The 22,437-nt window shown below is 47.6% G+C and overlaps 1 protein-coding gene across 6 annotated transcripts in view; it reads right to left on the bottom strand.

Annotated features, from left to right (window-relative positions):
* Nucleotides 1-22,437, bottom strand: part of USP9X (ubiquitin specific peptidase 9 X-linked) — a 226,037-nt gene that overhangs the window by 92,974 nt on the left and 110,626 nt on the right. For 4 of the 6 annotated variants that reach the window (XM_088451702.1, XM_088451706.1, XM_088451705.1 and 1 more), the window contains exons 11-16: nucleotides 22,072-22,176; nucleotides 20,899-21,114; nucleotides 19,617-19,753; nucleotides 17,035-17,168; nucleotides 2,156-2,243; nucleotides 406-748 (exon numbers count right to left, since the gene is read on the bottom strand). In XM_088451702.1, coding sequence (XP_088307828.1) covers nucleotides 406-748; nucleotides 2,156-2,243; nucleotides 17,035-17,168; nucleotides 19,617-19,753; nucleotides 20,899-21,114; nucleotides 22,072-22,176 — 1,023 coding nt within the window. The remainder of the gene's footprint in view (nucleotides 1-405; nucleotides 749-2,155; nucleotides 2,244-17,034; nucleotides 17,169-19,616; nucleotides 19,754-20,898; nucleotides 21,115-22,071; nucleotides 22,177-22,437) is intronic. The other 2 variants (XM_088451704.1, XM_088451707.1) reach the window with 1 other exon arrangement.

Here is a 22,437-nt window from a genome sequence, read left to right as displayed (position 1 = left end):
AAACTAGGGTTTGCATTTAAAACTAGGATAGAAGAAGTCAATAAAAAGTTACTCTATTTGAAAAAAATAAAATCATCCGTAAACAAAGGACGGCGACAAGTCAAGCAAGACAGCACTTAAGTGTATAAAATATAATCTAGGATAGTCTAGGAGATCACTTGTACAGCATATTGTAAAATTACCCAGATTAGTCTGGTCAGACCCAATTCATTGCCTCCACTCAATCAGACCACTTAGCGATAGGGCAATGTTCATCCACAAGTTAGAACACTGTTGACAAATATATTTAATGCCATGATGTAATGTAATTCAACATCTTAAATGTCCCAAAAGGTATCTCCTATAATGTTTACATTGGATATTAATTAACCTTTCACTTGTTGTGGGACAGAAGTGTACACTCACCCTCCAGAGGTAATCAAGCCCTATAAGCTCCAGGTCATCCATCATGTAAGCTCGCCGCTTGGCTACAAGTTTTCCTTCTCGACAGTTCACAGCTTTGAAAAAACGCTCAAAACATTTCATGCCATTTTCTGTTAAGAGGGAGGGATCCAGCTGCAGCACATTATTCTCAAAGAAGTCCTTATTAATGTCTGGGTCTAGGTCTGGTTCGTCACCCATCAGTTTGGAGTACCACTTGAAACAGGCTTCACGATCACAAAGGTAGGCTGCGTTTTCTGCTAAACATTTCCAAATCTGCTTTGCCTGAGGGGCACAAAGCCAAAGCTGTCCATCCTTCAATAAAAATCTGCATTAGAAAAATAAAATAAAAACCCCGATAAATATGTTAATAGACATTGTACTAGAGAAACCTAGAACCTATTGCCCTGAAATTATTTCTTGGCTCCCCACAACATTACAATGCTACAGAAGGCATGCAACGAAAAGGTGAATGACAGGAAGGAAAGCTACTTGTTCAGAGAAAGGCAGCACTGTATCAGTTTCCCAGAGAAGGTCAACAGAAAGTCCCATTACTGGCAACTAAAGTCCATGGCCTTGAAAACAAAGAAATTCATGTCCCAGCAAGTCAACGAGTCAAGACGATATGATGAAACATAAGTAAATATTTCAGAGAGATATTTCAAAGGGCAGAAAATATCTATGTTCTAAAAAGAGACAAACTGAACAAATGTCTTCAATTAGTATTTGTATTTTAACTCTTAAAGTCCGACATAATAAATTCTTAAGTTATTCAAAACATTTTCGAAGGGAAAAGGGAGAAGGCCAATAAATACTATTAATTAAAATGTGTGATCAAGGGAGATGAAAAGAGCATAACAGTGCAATAAGAAACCATTTAATATAGAAGGAACATGAAGTTAACACATTAACATCTAAAAGTATTTCAAGCAAATACAGATGTGTCAGCATAAATCTTACTTCCTTGCTTGTCAAACAGCCATTTAATACCCCTTTCACACCGCCATCAGGACACCAGAGTTGGGTTATTGCACATGAACACGCATAAACCCGGTTACTGCGCAGTGTGTGAAAGGGCCAGGTTAAAATATCCTGGGGCAAGCAACCCGGCATTTCAACCTGCGTAACGAGCAGGGATGAACACGAGTTGAACCCGGCTCGTGACGAGGTGTGAACGGGTAGCCCGGGTCGAGGCGACCCGGGTCCCGATCACTGCATAGGAGAGCCAGTGCTTGGAGATGATCTCATCTCCAAGCGCCGACTCATCACGTGACGCCGATGGAGTCATCAACCTGGCATTATTGCCGGGTTGATCCTCCAGTCTGAAAGCTGTCTCAGGCGGGTTGCACCCGGGATGGACTCGTGCACAAATCCCAAGTGTGACCCACCATTAGCGATCTGAAAGATGTATTAGTCGCGCCATGCGAAATGCTACATTACAGTGTCACAGCCGCTGACACTGTAACATAGTATTTTGCATGCAGATACACCCGCAGTCACACAACATAGGCAAGCAGCATAGAATTTTAATCCGTAGAAGCAGCTTGAGTGACCTTTTCACATTGCTTTGCAAACGAGACACATTTTAAGAGAAAAGGTCGTAGGAAAAGACGCTTGGCACTACCAAGTCACAAGGCGCTCTTGCGTTACGTGTTATGTAACTTGGGGCGCACGGAGGTAAGATGTATGTGGACACATCTGTAGTCTGAGGAGTACATAATAAAAAGAAAATTACCTCAGAAAATTTAGCCGTTCCTGGACTTCCTGTACATGACTATATCGACTTCCTGGCCTTACTGTCTGTGGATCATACTCCCCATGTTCTAAATAGAAAATACCATTTCAGTTACTGTAAATCATTACTGCCATAACTTAAATAAAGCAAAATTCCAAATAGGTATTTTCTAGAATTGATATTGCATTTGGCAACAGAATATTGTGTGAATATAGTAGGATTAATGGTACAGAAAGACCGGAAACATTTTAAGATTTAGATGAATTTGTGGATTTGGTATTCAGCATCACAAGCAAAGATTCGGCACATTTTACTTTATAGTAATTTACTATGCAAGGCTGCTGCTACCTGGCCTCTGGATCAAGCAACATTTATACTTTAGAAAAGGGCTTGTACCCAAATGACCAGTTAATGCGTTTTACAGCTGAGAATTCTTATAATCATTAAAAATAGGACGAATTCTAGAATGCAGCATGACTTTTTTTTTTCATGCATCAGCAAATGATAGCATTACAGTAGATTGTAATGGTAAAAGCTTAAGAGCATATAAAACGCATTCAAAATTCAAATCACTAAAACATGTTTTGGCGCTTTTGGACTATTCCTAACAGACAAAAAGCATATTGTATACAATATAAAAATTCTAAAATAACAGCTATGTACGTTAAATTTTGCGCAGCCTCTCCTACACACAATAACTGAAGTACTAAATTAGACATTAATACAAACCATGTCTTGAACCAGGTGTAACGCACTTGAACACTTAAAAAAAATGAAATTTAATTATTATCCACAGATCTACAATAACTCCATCCAGAATACATAAGACCAGTCACTCTTGGGTCCACTAAATAACTACTAATGATTTAACATTTCAACACGTATGAAACATTGGACGAACGTAAAAGTAGCCTAGACACAAAGGTTATTAAGATGGGTCAATATATTAGTCATGTTTCTAACAGATTCTTTATATCACAGGTTCTCAAACTCTGTCCTCAGGACCCCAGACAGTGCATGTTTTCCAGGTCTCCTCACAGAATCACAAGTGAAATAATTAGCTCCACCTGTTAATCTTTTAAAATGTGTCAGTGAGTAATGAATACACCTGTGTACTTTCTAGGTGATCTGGAAAACGTGAGCTGTGTGAGGTCCTGAGGACTGAGTTTGAGAACCACTGCTTTATATTATAGCCAGTGATCGCGCTATAGCGCATTTTTACGCGATACAGGAGGTGAGGGACCTGGTTTTTAAAAATTACCGGGTCCCACAGGACGTACTGTGTGTGCGCCACAGAGCAGCCAATAACCGCTGGCGGCAAGTCAGCAAATCCTGCTCTGGAGTGTGTTAGCCAATGAGCACACGCCTACCCAGTCCGCGGCCCACCTGAGAGTTGTAGGAGCAGCGTGTGCTGCTTGCAGTAATGGGAGGCTCATGATAATCTTCCTGCCGCCCATGGGCTCTGTTTCCAGAGGATTCCCGGCTGCCCCCAGCATCCAGAGCCCTGGAGACATGCCTGGATGTGCGTGCAGCAGCGCATCATGCACTGTGCCTGGGAGCAGCATCCTACTCCTCATGGACTGAAGATCCTGCTGCTGCCCATGTCCCTTAATTTGAAGATGAAATGCTTCTCTCACTACCTGCCTCCCAACACCATACTGTCCTCCAGCTGCCACACAGAAAGTACGAGGGCGGGGGCCACGACAGGGAGGGCATGGGAGTGGGATAGAAAGTGGCATGGGAGGAAGAAACCTGACTTCCCAAAAATCTCTGCTGGGGTGCCAGATGACAGCCATAACTCCTGTTTGTGGTATAGGCAGCTCTTCAGCTCAGGCAGCATGTGTGTTTCATATACAGTATATTCACTATTTCAGCCAGATCTGGAACATTCTAGGAAGAACATTGCTGCATCACAGCTGTCTGCAAGCATTTGTATTGGAATTAAGTTGACATTAATGTGGCCCCCTCTGTATGGTTACCTAATTGCTTACTTTGCAGTGGATGCACTCTGTCACTGTCTAATTGTTGCAGTTTGTATTTCCAAGCAGTTGATTGCAAATAGATATTTATAATACATTAAAAAAAACATACCCTGGAATCCTGTTATTATAATAGAGGTGGGACAGACTGTGGTGTCCTGTTATTATACAAGGAAGCGGACCCTGGTATTCTGCTGTTATAATACTGTTGGGGCAGGTCGTGGCGTACACAACTAGCACGTTTATTATAGCAACTACTGTATAACATACCTTTGTTAACTCTTTTTCTTCGAGGTCCATGGGGTCCACAGCCAATATGTTGGGTTATGTGATCCAGACACCAAACAATTAAAAACGAGCTCTCAGCTCCCAGGATGCACTGGGTCCTCCCCACATATACCCCGCACCCGGCCAAGGTAGTCAGTTCGTTACCAAGCCCAAGCAGGAGACGATAAAAGATAAGAAGGAAGAACCCATGTTCTCTAGACCAATCTCTCATAGAGGAGGGAAATTATAGAGATACCCAAAAATACCAGGTGCGTTAGGGTGGATGTCCTGTGGACCCCATGGACCTCGAAGGAAGAGTGTTAACGAAGGTATGTTATACCATAACTCTTATTCTCTTCTTCAGGGTCCATAACCAATACGTTGGGGATATCCCAAAGCAGTAACCCTAACGGCAGGGACGCTCCTGTGTCTGGGAAGAAAGGAGAATCCTACGCCCGAAGGATGCAACCTGAGAGGCAAAGGTGTCAAATGCATAGAATTTGACAAAGGTGTGGACGGAAGACCATGTGGCTGCCCTGCACAACTGTTCAGAAGAGGCACCACGGCGGGCCACCCACGAAGTTCCCACTGATCGCGTGGAATGTGCAGTTACTGAGTTCGGCACCACCAGATTGGCCTGTGTGTATGCCTGAGAACTTGCTATACGAATCCACCTGGCCAGCGTCTGCTTATTGGCTGGCCAACCACGCTTACGACAGCCATACAGCACCAATAGAGAATCAGATTTCCTCATGCCGTTGGTGCGATCCACATAAATTCGAAGCGCACACACAACATTCAAGGAAGCCTCACCTACCGAGAGGCTTGCAGCCTCAAAGGCTGGGACCACAACCTCTTCATACATATGAAATAAAGATACCACTTTTGGATGGTATCCCGCCCCAGTACGAAGAACCGCTCTATCCCGATGAAATATTAAAAAGGGGGAGCGGAAGAAAACAAGAGATATGGTAAGAACTTACCTTTGTTATCTCTGTTTCTACGAAGTCCATAGGGTCCACAGGGTTGACCTTGGGGTATAGCTGGATCTGGATCCACGGGCACCACGCAGTTAAAGCTTTGCTGCTCCCAGGATGCACTTGGGTCCGTCCTCCTCTATACCCCGCCCCGGCCACAGGCACCTCAGTTGGTAAGCAGCTAAGGCCGGAGGAGGAGACTAAACAGAGAGAAGGAAGACTGGAACACACAAGAAACCATACTCACAGAAATGGGAGACGGAAAACCGGTGACCAGCCACACAGCCCATTTGAAGCCAGGTGCGTCAGGGCGGGCGCCCTGTGGACCCTATGGACTTCGTAGAAACAGAGATAACAAAGGTAAGTTCTTACCATATCTCTTGTTTTCTACTTCAGGGTCCACAGGGTTGACCTTGGGGATGTCCCAAAGCAGTTCAACTAAGGGCGGGGACGCTCCTGTGCTGAAAGGAGTACCCGGCGCCCAAAGGATGCATCCTGAGAGGCGAAGGTGTCAAACGCATAAAACCTCAAAAACGTCTGAATTGAAGACCAAGTAGCCGCCTTACACAGCTGAACAGCGGAGGCGCCACGTCTAGCAGCCCAAGAGGGACCCACAGAACGAGTGGAATGAGCCTTAACAGAGGCTGGCACAGGTAAACCCTCCTGCGCATAAGCCTCACAAATAACTGAACGAAGCCAACGGGCTATCGTTTGCTTGTTGGCAGGCCAACCCCTCTTGTGAAAACCAAAGAGGACAAACAAAGAATCCGACTTCCTAACCGAAGCAGTCCGGTCCACATAGATTCTAAGTGCCCGGACCACATCCAAGGAAGCCTCACCAGCCGAAAGATCAGGTGACTGAAAAGCTGGCACAACAAGTTCCTGATTAATGTGGAACTTTGAAACCACTTTGGGCAAAAACTCAGGACGCGTGCGGAGCACTGCCCTGTCCTGGTGAAAAATCAGAAAAGGAGGGCGACAGGAAAGCGCCCCCAATTCTGAAACCCTCCTGGCCGAAGCAATTGCCAGGAGAAAAATGGTCTTAAACGTCAGCCACTTGAGCTCCACCGACTCAAGCGGCTCAAAAGGAGGACCCTGCAAGACCCTCAGTACCACCGTCAAGTCCCACGGAGCCACCGGAGGCACGAAGGGAGGCTGGATCCTGAGAACACCTTGGAAAAAGGTGTAAACATCTGGCAGTGTAGCAATCCGTCGCTGAAACCACACGGACAAAGCAGACACATGAACCTTCAGAGAGGCCAGGCGTAAGCCGAGGTCCAAACCCGATTGAAGAAATTCCAAGATTCTGGAAACCCGGAACACCTGCGGATCATAGTTTCTGGATTCACACCACTGAAAATAAGTGCGCCACACCCTGTGGTAAATCCGCGCGGAGGCAGGCTTGCGTGCCCTAAGCATGGTACCAATCACTGAACTGGAGAAACCCCTAGACCTCAAGACGGCTGTCTCAAGAGCCACGCCGTCAAAGACAGCCGACCCAGATCCGGGTAAAGGCAGGGCCCCTGAGACAACAGGTCCCGACGCTGAGGAAGAAGGTACGGAGCGTCGATGGAGAGGCACCTCAGATCGGAGTACCAAGGACGTCTGGGCCACGCCGGAGCCACCAGCACGAGCGTGCCGCCGTCCTGCTTGAATTTCCGCAGAACCCGAGGAAGTAAGGATATCGGAGGAAACAGATACGCCAGGTGAAACGTCCATTTCACCGACAGAGCGTCTACCAGACAGGCGCCTGCGTCTCTTGTCCTTGACCCGTAAACGGGCAACTTGTGATTGTGACGGGAGGCCATCAAGTCCAGCTCCGGCAGCCCCCACCTGTCCACGAGTAGCTGAAACACCTCTGGGTGAAGCGACCATTCCCCGGGATGCACATCGTGACGGCTGAGGAAGTCCGCCTCCCAATTGAGGACTCCGGGAATGAAGACTGCCGAGATCGCTGGAACGTGACACTCCGCCCAAGCAAGAATGCGAGACACCTCCGACATTGCTGCCCGACTGCGAGTTCCCCCTTGGTGGTTGATGTACGCCACCGTGGTGGCGTTGTCGGACTGCACCTGAACCGCCCTTCCGTGAAGAGCGGGGCCGGACGACTGCAGGGCCCTGTACACAGCCCGCAGTTCCAGGATGTTGATGGGGAGAAGTGCTTCTTCCGCGGACCAACGACCCTGAAGCGATAATGAGCCGGTCACTGCCCCCCAACCCCGAAGACTGGCATCCGTCGTGAGCAGGACCCAGTCCGGGATCCAAAAGGGGCGCCCCTCGACCAGATGCACCGTCTGAAGCCACCAAGCCAAAGACTGCCGAACCTCCGCGGACAACACCAGCATCTGAGAGCGGATCCGGTGAGGTAACCCGTTCCATTCCGATATGGGAATGGAACTGGGCAAATTCCACCATGTCGAATGTCGACACCATGGACCCCAGAACTCTCATAGCTGAATGGACCGACAGGCGGCAACTGCTCAGGCAACTGTGTATCCGCAGCTGCAGGGAGGAGACCTTCTCTGGAGTCAGGAAAATCCGCTGCTGACGAGAATCCAGCAGGGCTCCCAAATGAACCATCCGCTGTGATGGAATCAGGGAGGACTTCTTCCAGTTTATCAACCACCCGTGTGCTTGAAGACAAGCAATGGTCAGGTGGAGATGTCGAAGAAGCACCTCCGGGGAGCTCGCCAGCAGCAGAAGATCGTCCAGGTACGGCAACAGACGTAGACCCTGACCCCGAAGGTGGGCAGCCATAACCGCCATCACCTTGGTGAACACCCTCTGAGCCGTGGAAAGGCCAAAAGGCAACGCCCGAAATTGGTAGTGATGGTTCAGGATAGCAAACCTCAGATACCGCTGATGTGCCGGTGCTATGGGCACATGGAGATAGGCGTCCTGGATATCGAGGGAGACCATATAATCCCCGGGTTCCATCGCCAGAATGATGGAACGTAACGTTTCCATCCTGAACCTGGGAACTCTGAGGTATCTGTTCAGAGACTTCAAATTCAGGATAGGGCGATGAGAACCATTGGGTTTCTGTACCAGAAACAGAGTAGAATAGTACCCCGTCCCGCGCTGAGACTGCGGAACGGGAACAATGACCCCTGCTTGTAGCAAGGATTCTATAGCTACCTGAATCTGACCAGCTTTGGTCTTGTCCAGAGAAGGACTCGTACAAAAAAACTGGTGGGGCGGCCTGAACCGAAAAGACAGGGCGTACCCCTGAGAGACTACTTCTCGAACCCAGGCATCCGTGGTGGTATTGTGCCAACACTGGGCGAATTGGAGAAGTCGGCCTCCCACTCTGGGGTCCCCCAGAGAGAGGCCCGTCCCATCAGGCAGCAGGCTTATCCTCCTGCTTGGAAGAAGGGCGCCGAGCACTCCATGCCTGCTTCTTGGGCTTGGGTGCGGCCTTGGTCGCCGAATGTCTCAGGAAGGACTGGCCCTTGGCCTTACCCTGAACCCGAAAGGACCGAAAGGCAGAGCTCCTCACTTTAGCCGGCGCAGAGGCCGAAGGGAGAAAAGCCGACTTGGACTTAGCCAAAGTATCCACTATTCTGTCCAAATCCGGACCAAATAGTAAATCACCATTAAAAGGCAAGGCCTCCAGACCCTTTTTTGAATCTGCATCAGCCCTCCAGGACCTCAGCCACAGGGAGCGCCGAGCAGATACCGCTGCAGCCGACACCCTAGAAGTGAGCAGGCTGGCATCCAAAGACGCTTCCCCAATATAGGAAGCTGCATCCCGCATCTGTCCCACTAACGCTCTCTGGATATCCGGAGCCTCATCAGGAAAGGTATCCTCCAAGGCATTGGCCCATGCCTCAATGGCTTTAGCCACCCAGGAGATAGCCATGGACGGGCGAGCCACCGCCCCGGAAAGAGAATAAATGGACTTTAAACAAGTCTCCACCTTCCTGTCCGTGGGATCCTTCAAAGAGGAGATAGACGGCAATGGCAACGTCGCGCTTTTGATCAAGCGGGTAACGTGGGAATCCACCGCCGGCGGAGTTTCCCATTTCCTGCAATGAGCTTCAGGAAAAGGATAGTTCGCCGCCAACCTCTTCTGTGGATGGAACCTCTTACTAGGTAATTGCCAGGCCGCCGCCATATGATCCGATAATTGATCAGACAGGGGGAACACAGTTGAGGTCACCTTGGCCTTTTTAAAATTAGGAAACTTCGACCTAGGAGCCGGCGCATCATCCTCAACATGTAGGATAGCCTGCACCGCCCTAACTAAGGCTGGAACATTAATGGAGGACTTAGCTTCCACCTCCTGCCCCATGACATCAGAGTCAGAGTCCTCATGGATTTCTCCATCATCTGAGGACACTTCCGAGTCCGACAACTGCGCAGCTAGTGAACTCACAACCGGACGTTTAGACACCCTTGGTGGCACATCACCTTGCAACATAGACTGAAACGCCGAGGATGAAGCCGCCAGACTCTGTACGGAGCTGGATAGAACATCCACCCAAGGCGGAGGAGCCGTCGGAGCAACACTCTGCAAAGGCACTACAGACTGACACGTCCCTGGGGAAGACTGCACATACACAGGCAGTCCCGAGTAAGGACCCACAGTCTGGGCCCCGGGGGAAGACCGCAACATTTGTGGAACCCTCGGGGAATGGGGGATGGTGGGCTGCGGTAACGCCCTAGAAGGGACCGCTGATGGGACCGATAACCGGTCCGCAATAGACGCCAGCACCTGTGAAAACATCGCCCAAGGAGGGTCCTGTGATACAGGGGGGTTGGAGGGGCCCGGTACCAGCTGGCACCGCCCGCACAGACCATCCTGAGATAAGTCCTCCCCATCAACTCCAGCAGCACAGCGTCTGCAGGAAAATAGCACAGGAGCCACAGAGCGCTCAGTCTCCTCATCCGACATGATACCGTAAATACACAAGAAATAGGTATCACCAGAGGAATTACGGTTTTAACACCCGCGCACTCACCAGTATGCGAAACAACAGCCCAGATATGGTACTGTGTAGCACACAACAGTATGTGACTGACCCCACAAATACGTGTTTTATATATGTGAGGGTCTCAGAAAAACGCCCTTCCCCCACACACCTGCCGGGCCGTAGGAGAAGGAAAGGGATAGTTATAAGCTGACAGTAAGGAGAATAAGTCACAGACAGGCAGCACTAGCAATAGTCACATACAATGCAGAAAAGTTATACTCACTGCACCTTCCGCTACAATCAACCGCCCAGATTCAGTGTCTGGGAGGGCTATAGCGCTGTGTACACTGTCCTTTAGCAGGGGAGAGGTACACAGGGGGACCGGTCCACTTGATACCGCCTGGGAGTCTGCGATGTGCCAGTAAAGATGGCCGCCGGAGACCTCAGAGGAGGAGTGGCCGAGAGATAAGAGCAGCTCAGCGACGCCAGACTCCTAGTTGAAAGGCGCGCTGAGCTGAGGGGAGGAGCCGCTAGACAGGGAAGGCTGCCTCCCCTGGCTAGCAATTAACCCCCGGGTTGCCGGTCCCGCTACCAGCCTGATAGCCTGGTGGTCTAGCGGACACGCGGGGTATTCCTCAATTGAGGGGGAGCCCGCCGCCGCCGCTAGCGCCTCCGGTCTGTCCCCAGAGACCGGAGGCTCCTGACTGCATTGAAGTATCCGCGGGCCGCCGCACGCGGCGACCCGCGGCTTACCTGATCCCCGTCGCGTCCGGCAGCAGTCAAGGGAGTCCCCAGAGCCCGGCTAGTACAGGCTCTGGGGTCCCGCCGCGATCCCCAGAGCTGTACTGGCGTCGCGGCGCCAGCGGGGAGAAGGAGCGGCAGCGTGGACGTCCTAAAGGACAGTCTGATGCTGCCGCTCTAAAAGTGTAAAAAAAGAAGAAAAAAATAAAAAATTTCTCTTTTAAAATAAAGCTTAGGGGCTGCTCCTGCAGCCCCACTGCGACAGGGTGACCCGACTCCGGCCGGGCACCAACTAAAACTGAGGTGCCTGTGGCCGGGGCGGGGTATAGAGGAGGACGGACCCAAGTGCATCCTGGGAGCAGCAAAGCTTTAACTGCGTGGTGCCCGTGGATCCAGATCCAGCTATACCCCAAGGTCAACCCTGTGGACCCCCTATGGACCCTGAAGTAGAAAGTGCCGAAAGATCAGAGACTCTGCGGGCAGATGCAATAGCTGTTAACCATTGAGGTCCACTGATTTCAGGGGCTCAAACGGCGGCGTACTAATGACAAATCCCACGGGGCTACCGGGGGAACAAAGGGAGGCTGAACTCTTAGAACACCCTGAAAAAACTTCCTCACATCTGGCTGAAACCAGACCGAAAGAGCAGAAACTTGTAACCTCAAGGTGGCCAAGCGGAGCCCCTTTTCTAACACAGTCTGAAGAAAGGAAAGTACTCTAGAGACCCTAAATATCTCAGGGTCATATTTTTTCAGTTCACATCACTGAAAAAACGAGTAACAAACTCTATAATAAATACGAAGCCGGTTTACGTGCCTTCAACATTGACTGCAATCCCTTTTTCCTCAAGACGGAGGCCTCAAGAGCCATGCCGTCAAAGACAGATGAGGCAGACCCAGATACAAGCAGGGACCCTGTATTAACAGATCGCGCCTTAACGGAAGAGCCCACAGAGTGTCTATGGAGAGACACTGTAGATCTGTGAACCAATGGCGTCTGGGCCACGCTGGAGCTATTAGGATTACCGTACTGCCCTCTTGCTTGATCTTCCTGATGACCCCGGGAAGAAGAGCAAACGGCGGAAAGAAATACGCTAGCCTGTAATGCCATCTTACTGTCAGCGCATCTACAAACTCGGCCATTGGATCCCTGGTCCTGGATCCATATCAGAGTACCCTCTGGTTTCTCCTTGAGGCCTATATCTGGAAGACCCCATCTGTCCACCAGGCTCTGAAACACCTGTGCATGCAGAGCCCACTCTCCGGTATTTACCTCCTGCCGACTCAGGAAGTCGGCTTCCAAGTTTGGGACCCCTGGTATAAACACGGCCGATATTGTCGGGAGGTGACGCTCTGCCCAAACCAGAATCCTTGATACTTCTGTCATGGCCACCCGACTCAGTGTGCCTCCCTGATGATTGAGGTAGGCTACCGTGGTGCGATTGTCGGATTGAATTTGAACAGGTCTGCCTTTTAGTAATTCCTGAGCCTGAACTAAAGCCCTAAACACTGCCCTTAGTTCCAGGATATTTATGGACAGACGACTTTCTGCCTCTGTCCATATCCTTTGAAACGTGTGCAGACCCATCATTGCTTCCCAAACGTGAAAACTGGCATCGGTTTTGAGAAGCACCCAATCTGACACCCAAAATAAGCGACCCCAGTTGAGATGATTTGTCTGCAACCACCATGACAGGGATTACTGAACCTCCGGTAAGAGATGAATTACCTGAGATTTGATTACGTGGCGCTCCTTGTTCCAGCGCAAGAGAATCAACAGCTGCAATGATCTGGAGTGAAACTGGGCATATTCCATAATACTGAAGGTGGATACCATTGACCCCCAGCACCCGCATCGCTGACTGCACCGATATCCGCCTGTTGTGCAGCAATCTGCGTATCCACAACTGCAGGGCCGCAATCTTGTCCTCCGGCAGATATATCCTCTGAACCACGGAGTCCAAGCGTTCCCCCAAATGAATCATCTGCTGTACCGTGAGAAGCGACGACTTCTTCTAGTTTATGATCCAGCCGTGACTCTGCAGACAGGACACAGTCAGCCCCAGATGATTCTGCAACTCCTGTGAAGATTGCCCTAGTATCAGGAGATCGTCCAAGTATGGCAGAATCCTGACACCATGGCACCTGAGACATGCCATTATTACCGCCATAACCTTGGTAAACACCCACGGAGCTGTTGACAGGCCAAATGGCAGAGCTTGAAACTGGAAGTGCTCGCCCCTTACCGCAAATCGTAGAAATTGCTGGTGGGGTAGGGTGATTGGTATATGTAGGTAAGCATCCTAGATAAACAGGGACACCATAAAATCCCCTGGTTCCATTGCCAACACAATCGACCGCAGTGTTTCAATACGAAACCTGAGCGCTCGGATAAATGTGTTGAGCCCTTTTAAGATTAGAATAGGCCGGTAGGACCCATTTGGCTTCTGAATCAGAAATAGATTGGAATAAAATGCTGAAAAGGAATATGCCCGCGCTCGGTTTTACAGATATCATACATGGTACTAGCAGCATAGCAATATTAATGCCATTAACTGCAATGTAATGATGTGCTGGGCATATATGCTAGTGTTAGGGACCTGCAGAAAAATGGGGTCCCTTGATGCTGGGCTGCAGGTTTAAATACTTTGATCAAATCATGACAAAATCCCCTTTGTTTTATTTGCTGCACACACATAAATTTGCAGTATATTATTGTTAGCACCTATAGCAAAAGTTTTTTAGTTTTGTATACATTTATGGCGTTAATATTGCCGGCCAGGGTTTCTTAGACCCCGGTCTTTTGCCAAACTAAATCTCGCCGAGGGCTGACCTCTGGCCTTACCCTGCGGCCGAAAAGTCCGAAAGGACTACCGTCTAGGTCTGGTCACAGATGCTGACGGTAGGCTAGCCATTTTAGAGGCTGCCACCGTAGACACAATTGTGTCTAATTCTGTGCAAAAGAGAACGCCTTCAGTAAACGGAAGGGATTCTAGGGCCTTCTTGGACCCCGCGTCCGCCTTCCAATCTCTTAACCACAGGGCTCTGCGCGCCACAGCCGAGACCGCTGATTCTTTGGAAGATAGTATACCAGCATCCAATGCCGCGTCTCCCAGATAAGACGCTGCTTCCTTGACATAGGAAATAATTTCCAGCTGTTCCCTGGATGCTTCTGGTAGAGATTCTGTCAGTGCCTTCATCCATTCTTCAATGGCCTTGGAAACCCAAGCCGTAGCCATAGCTGGACGAGTGGCTGCTCCCGAGAGCGAGTTGATTGTTTTAAGACAGCCATCAAGTCTCCTATTGGTGGAGTCCCTGAGAGAGGAAGCAGATGGTATGGGCAGAGTGGCACTCTTGACCAGCTGTGCCACAGGTGCATCACTTAGCACACTCCTCTGACGGGAATGGGTATAAGGCTGCCACCTTTATTTATGACGGAATTTCCTACCTGGACAACTCCATGCTTCCTCCATAAGCTCCGACAGGTGCTCTGATTTGGGGAACTTCACCTTGACCACCTTCTGGCACTTAAATACTGGCACTTTTTCCTGCGGAGGCTCTCCCTCATCTATATTCAGTACAGTCTTGACCGCCCTAATCAAAAAAGGGTCGTCAGACACTGAAAAATGATCCTCCTCTTCTCCGGAGACAGACTCCTGAGAGGAATCATGTATCTCTTCATCGAGGATGTATCAGAGTCATCTCCTTTCTCTGTGGCGTGGCCTGCCTGAGGGGCCGAACGCTGTCTGGCCTTTGGCTGCATTAATCTAGCAACTTGTGGCGGTTGCTGAAAAGCATCTGCAGATGATGCTATGCCCTGTTCAGCATACATATCCACCCACAATGGAAACATAAAGGGCATAACCATAGGGGGCTGCATCTGCTGAGGGTACCCCCATACCGGGGGAACTGGGGCAGCCAAACGCTCCGCCACTTGGGCTTCTTTTTCCCAGATTATGGCACAAGGGGGTTCTGGTCAAGAGGCTGGTAAAAATGACTGATGCGGTGATTGTCTAAAGCAGTTACCGCATAATCCATTTTGTATGAAGTCCTGTGGGGATAACCAGGCCATATAAGATACCAGCACAGGAGCTTCAGCCACCTGTCTTTTAGACTCCTTAGAAATAATATTTTATGTCAAGTTCTGAGTAAACATGTGATTCTGTTTCACCTCAACTGCCCACACACCTGTAGTAGAGGGTTATAGGGAGAAAACAGTAGTGATAGGTTACAAGCTGACTGTGGTACTGCCTTTTATGTCAGTAACTGACACATGCAATGCATAAACATTTCACCCCCTTATGAATATAGGCACTCTAAGCTCTTAGTAGGATAGAGCGCTCTGTAAAAACCGGTCACCGTAGGAGAGGTATACAGGGAGACTGATCCAGCCTCCTGAGTGTACAGCCACCGAGAGCATCTGAGAGTGGTCTCTTGCTGACTCATACAGAGGGAGGCTGGGAGGAGCAAACCCAGACACGGGAACCTTTGGACTGGGCCAGCGTGAGGGTTGGGGGAGGGGCCGCCGGGGAAAAGCGGTGGTCTAGTGCGGGAGACAGTTTACCTGACACCTCACCGCAGTGTGCCCCCGGCCAGTCTCAACCGCCGGAGGCCAGACCGCCACGCGGTCTCGGCATCAGCGGCAGGCAGCACCACCTTACCTGCATCCCCTGTCCCAGTTGCAGTCCAGGGCTCTGCGCCCCTACTGAAATTACTGGCTTCACAACAGTGTTGCAGCGCCGGAGGGGGTAGGTGGAGCGGCTACACGCGTCCGCCGGACACTTAGCTGCTTCTGGTTTCCCTTCCGTCAGGACGAGCCGCCAGCACAGGTGGAGAGTCAAATCTCTTTTTTTTTTTTTTTTTTAGTCTACGGGACTGCTCCTGCAATCCCACTGTCCATGTGGTGACAACCACACCAAACAGAAAAACAGACTACCTTGGCCGGGGGCTGGGTATATGTGGGGAGGACCCAGTGCATTCTGGGAGCTGAGAGCTCGTTTTTAACAGTTTGGTGTCTGGATCACATACCCCAATGTATTGGCTGTGGACCCCAAAGAAGAAAAAGTATTAAATATATTGTACTCTCACCATGTGCTCCCTGTTCCCCTTTCCCCATATCTGTACCCCTTTTGCTCTCCTATGTACTCTGGCCTCCCACTTCTGTGCCACCTGTTTCCCTCTCCCCATGTTTGTACCCCTTCTGCTCTCCTGTGCCCCTCTTGCCCTCTCTCCAGGTCTTGCACCCCTACTGCTCTCCTGTGCCACCTCACACCCACTCTCCATGTTTGTACCCCTTCTACTCTCCCGTGCCCCTCTTACCCTCTCTCCTGTCTGTACCCCTTCTGCTCTTCCGTGCCCCCTCTTACCCTCTCCAGGTCTTGTACCCCTTCTGCTCTCGTGCCCCCTCTTATCCTCTCCATAGCTGTACCCTTCTGCTTTCCTGTTCCCCCTCTTACCATGTCTGTACTCCTCCTGCTCTCCTGTGCCCCCTCTTACCCTCTCTCCATGTCTGTACCCCTTCTGCTCTCCTGTGTACTCACCTCTCCCACCCCTGTGCCCTTCTCCCCATTGGGTCTATTCACTAAGCCTTGGAGAGAGATAAAATGGAGAAAGATAAGCCCCAGCCAATCAGTTCCTGTCAGTTTACAGGCTGTGTTTGAAAAACGAGTTAGGAGCTGATTGGCTGGGACTTATCTTTCTCCGTTTTATATCTCTCCAAGGTTTAGTGAATAGACCCCCATGTCATTCTCAGTGCAAAATATGCACTGTAGTGCATTGTTATGCACTACATGCAGTGAGACAAAAAAAAATTGTGATGGGACCCAGAATCGAGCCCAATTTTTTAAAGTTAGGGGTCCCCGGGACCCACATTTTTTACTCGCTCCGCGCGATCACTGTATATCGATAAGAATTAAAACACAATCATATAAATGTAAGTTGGAACTTTACTTTAAGTAAGAGTAATGGAGGAGTAATGACTCTGATACATATCTTGGTTACCTTTTGAATATTGTCGCATGCTGTCCATATAGGAAGAGAGATTTTCAGCCACTAAGGTGACAAGGGCATGGTTATGCTGGAGTTGGTTAATTAAATCATGGCGGTAGAAAACATGAGGGCTGCGCTGTGTCTGACTGAAATGTGAAAGCACAGTTTTTATGCAATCAGAATAATACATTCACTGCAGCTCAGATTACAAAAGATATTTAACAAAACAGACATTTTAAGTTAGTAAGGCGCTTTCTAGCAGGTTCCAGAAATTATATAATCAAATTCCAGAAATCGATCACTATTATTTTACAATAAATACAGCAATAATTATGCAACGTTGAATTATTTTAGCGAGAGCAAATATTAGAGTATTTTTCCAAAAACTCTACCATACGGATTACACAACCATTGCTACAGAAACATTCCAGCAATGAAAGAATCAGAATTACGCTACAAACAATTCACAACTAAACACTATACTACTTTATCAAAATCCCCTGCTATATGCAACCACTGCTGCTGCAAAAGCCAAACTATGTATTAAGGGGAAATTCAATAAACCTCGAGATACACCCCAAGCCAATTCATTGAGCCGCGCGAGAATTAGCATTTCAATGAATTTGCTTTTTCCTCGCACAGTAAATTGAATCGGTATGAAATACTTCCGGATTCCCAGCAGCAGCAGCCCGACACTGGAACAGATCCCGGCAGCGGCAGCTGACAGCGCTGGAAATCCCGATCGTCCCTAGGTAAGTATTAACTAACCTACCCCCCTAACCCTAACGCTCCCTTAGGGGTGCCTAACCTCCCACTTAAGTGCCTAACCCTAATCCCCCCTCTAAGTGCCTAAACATAACCCCCCCCTTCCCCGCTGCCTAAACCTAAGTCCCCCGGGAGGGGTGACTAACCCTAACCTCTCCCCGGGGGTGCCTAACCCCAACCCTCCCTCCCCCTAGCCTAACCCTAACCTCCCAGGGGGGGTACCTAACCCCAAGGCCCCCGCGGGAGCCCTAAACCTAACCCTCCCCCCGCGGCTGCCGGCTCGTGGCGCGCTGCATCCCTTCGATCGGGATGCCGGGCACCGGTCTTCCGGCGCCGGGGAAATGAGCGGCGTCTACATCTAGACGCCGGGCATTTCACCCTCGCCGGGATATGACCGTCGGGAAGCCGGCTGTTGGTATAATGTCATCCGGCTTCCCGATTGCATCCCCTGTAAACTAGGGGTTAACACGAGCTAACCCATTGGATTCCCTGTGAAGTGCAGCATCAATGGATTTGACAGTGTGTTAAAATGCACAATCTTTATTTTAACAGTTTTCCTCGCAGCTCCTGAGACTCATGAAATATCCTGCCTCTGGTAATTAGTGTGTGGCGCTCCCGTAGATAATTGAATCGGGCAGCACAATCAATTAGCTGTGGGGTAAAACTCGTGGCTAGTTGGATTCCTCCCTTAGTCTAGCAATAATTATCACCATTATTCCTAAATATCCTGCCAATAGTCAATATGCTGCCATAATTTCAGATCTACTACAAGCGGATTGCTTTGCTCGCTGTGTTTTAATGCCTTCGTTTTGTTCAAGGTCTCAGGTGTGAGAAAACAACAAAGCACTGCTCAGAAGCATATCTCATGGACACAGCAAGAGGAAGTAACTCCTCAGAAAGCAGGCCCTTAACATATGAACCAAAGGTCATCTTATTTAGTGGCATAATGCTGGGTACAAATAGGCCGACGGCTAGTGTATACAGATGATACATGTCGTTCAAAGACATATAGCGTCAGCTGTGCAGCACAGCCAATGGCCAATATATCTGCAGATATATCGGCTCATCTTGCTGTGTGTACGGGCGGCCAGCCGACCACTTGTACACTTGCTGCAGAGGCCGCGGGAGACTGACATCACAACTGGGCAGGCACATGTAAATGCCCACCCAGTTGTGACGTCAGGCACGACACATCAGGCTGACGATCTGTAAAATGTGTATGCACTTAACTGTCAGATAAGACAGCGGATCGTCCGGAAGGCCGATCCATCGTCCTAGTGTGTAAGATATGTAAAGTACAATTCTGTAGCTGCCGAGACACGTTTATGACCACAAGTTATACAATAAACTTTAATATAATGAAGCAATAAGATTAAACATTTGTCAACATAGTTAGGAGACTCAGAATACTTAAAAATATGTATAAAATAGAAGCAGAGTTCATATCAACCTAAATTCTGATTTTCATGCAGAAGATATGACACAGAGAGCTCATATAGGGGGAGATGTAACAAGCCTTCTAAAGAGTAAAGAAGTTGTTAATTGGAGAAGTTGGCCAATGCAACCAATCAGCTTCTACCCATCATTTTATAAAATGTACTTGATAAATGGTAGTTACTAGCTTACTGGTAGCTATGGGCAACCTCTACTTGTCCACTTTAGGAGGCTTGATACATTCCCCCATGGAATCTAGGTTAAGTCCATAAAGCAAATAATAAAACCTAAAGAAAAAAAACTTTCTTTTTTGTCATAAATTTATGCTTCACAACATTTAGACAAAGTTGTGCATCTTGATATTTGAAGGTAAAAAGTTTACTTTGGAATCTTACCTTAAATTTTGTGGCGCTTCACCAAACAAACTACAGATTTCTCTAATTTGTTTCAGTGCTGGAATGACCCACTTGTCATTTGTACGCAGTTCTTCTATAAAGCGATCTATCCACTGAGCCTTCTGCGTGTCTCGATCCTAAAAGAAGGAAATAACAAAAAACCAGCAACTGTATTTTTCGAGTAAAGAAGAAACCTACTCATATGCTTTTCATTGCTAAAAACATTATAACATATACAATCCCTGCCACAATCAGGACATGCTGAGACATACAGTAGGAAGAGACTAAGGCCCATATTCAATTTGAAGCGAAAATCCTTTTTCGCGTGTTTTTAGCGAAAACATTTTCGTCGATGACGTTATTTTCGCCTGTTTTGATTTTACTCCGTATTCAATTTGAAAGACTTTCCGCCTAGGCGGAAAGTCAATGCAATGTAACAGGCGGAAAAGTTTCGCCTATGAATGGGAGGCAGAAAAAAGTGCAGAATTGGGGTTTTGGGGTGCAACGTTGCGGGAACCCCCATGCAGCCTTCTTACAGTCCCCCAAAGGTAAACTGTCAAAAAAAATTTAAAAAAATACTTAACACCCCAAAAAAATCACTTTGAATTTGGTGGCGTAAAAAAAATGTTGGGGGACAAAGTTAAAAACTAGCTACTTGGCTCGGGGAGGTTTTTTTTTTTTATTACAGGTGCTTGCGGCAGGTGGATTTTTCACGATTTTTTCAACTTAACTTTAGCAACTTTTAAATATGCTGGCCCCCATTTTCAAGTACCCCAAATTTGCTGGGATAAGTTATTTTCTGGAAAAAAATACTCCTGAATACTATTCTTCACCACTTATACAAAAACGCTATTTAGCAGCTATTGAGCCAGTTTAAAAACACCAAATACCTTCAGCAAGCCAAATCGGGGGTAACCATAGGTAACCCCCATGTCAGAGCATAATTTGGGGGGTGTCAGGTTGATTTCCCTAAATCTGACAGTACTTTCCGCCTGTTCAAGTTTTGCCGGGTCCCGTTTTCGCGTACTTCCATATTGAATTCGGGGTAAAGCGGGCACAGCCGCTATACTTTTCCGCCTACAAAAGACGCGATGTAGGCGAAAAGTCTGGGAGGCGGAAAAGTATTGCGGATCCGCTCTAATTGAATACGGCTCTAACTAGTGTCTATGGAAAATCCATACTTATTTAAATCACAGTAACCTAGATAAAAAGTGTCATATGCCATCATCAGTGGTGTAAAATATAACCCAGCAAAATACCCAAGATATAAAAATGAACCTACTTTACTAACCTGCGAGCAGCTGTAATCCAAAATCTTAATATGGGCACTCAAGGCTTGGTCCATTATATCAACCGGTACATCATCACTGTGAGCTAAATTCCACAAAAGGTTTAACACTTTATGAGCCATTACTCCATCTTTGTCATCTTCCGCTAGTCGCCGTATTAACTCCAGCAGCTTTTCACGTTGTTTTTTACTTGCATTTGTCCAACTGGCCTAGAAATAAGGAGACAAAATAAAAAGTTACCTCAAAATACGTACTATAAATTAATTCAAAGGGGAGCGTGAAAGAAAAAAAACAAAAAGATGTACAACATTGCTTTTGCAGTTTTAATTTATGTCTGAAAACTCAGATTAGTTACAGCCCAATCATGGATTGTAATTGTTCTAAAGCAGACCTGGCCAATCTGTGGCTCTCCAGCTTTTGTGAAATTAAAAGTTCCAGCAAACCCTCCCACCGTTCAGCTAGTAAAGCATGCTGGGACTTGTAGTTTCACAACAGATGATGAGCCACAGGGTGGCCAGTCCTGTTCTAAAGCATAAAGTGGTTTGGGATTAATGTTTTTGCAACCTACCCATTTGAAAAAGATACGAGAAAACTGAGTGCACAAATACATTAGTACTATGGGCAATGAAAATAGTCTTTAGCAAATTTATCCTAATTGTGTATATCAGGCTAGGTAACCTTTCTTAGAAAGCATCATAAAATGGGGAATTCAATTAGCCCCGGATAAATTATCAGTGGAGAAAAAGGGAGGTACCCTCGGACGATATTCAATTAGACTCCCTTCGTCACCCAATGCCTGTATTAATGCCTGTTAAATGAACAAGTTAATGTACGTTAACTCAGGTTATTGACCTTTAACACCCAGAATCCATGAAAACCTCATGGATTTGGGCTTTAAGTGGCTGTTATCCCCCAATAACAGCACATATCTGGGATATCTTTTCTGGTCTCATTAGACCCGAAAATAAATCACCGTTAAGTGGGGCTAATGGCTAAATGAATAGCCCCCGGCAATCAATTAGCCAGTGGTAAATTAGTGCAGCTAACTGAATCGCCCCATAGTCTCAAATAATCTGCCTGTAAACCATTTAAATCAACCTACTAGAAAATCAAAAGGAAAATGAAACAAATCCGATTGAAGCTTTTATATAAAAGCATTTTTTTACCTTGAAACAATCAAAAAGGTGGTCAAGTTGTTCTGGGGAAAAATCCCACGCTAGTTTAGCAAGTAAATCATGGACATTTTTTACTATGGCTTCATGTTTTCCTGCCTGCAAAGAAAAAGCAGAATAACATGCTTAATATGTGTAAAGATAAACACTCTACATGTAATAAACAGTTTGTTACCAGGGATCATTTGTTAGTAGGCCACTTAGTTTTTACTGTACACAATTACATTTTTAGGAGGGAAGAGGGCATAGGAGTTTCTTTTGGTACTATGGACAAATTTAATTTTTTATTTACGCAAGTTACATGGGAGGCAGAGATTTTTTTATTTTCAAAAGTGCATTTTTAAATAATAAAATGTTGCA

This window comes from Taudactylus pleione, unplaced genomic scaffold (genome assembly GCF_031769625.1).
Source record: "Taudactylus pleione unplaced genomic scaffold, aTauple2 ptg000026l, whole genome shotgun sequence".
Classification (NCBI taxonomy): Eukaryota; Metazoa; Chordata; class Amphibia; order Anura; family Myobatrachidae; genus Taudactylus; species Taudactylus pleione.
Note: the sequence above shows the minus strand (reverse complement) of the source record. Positions and strands in the feature narration are given on the sequence as shown.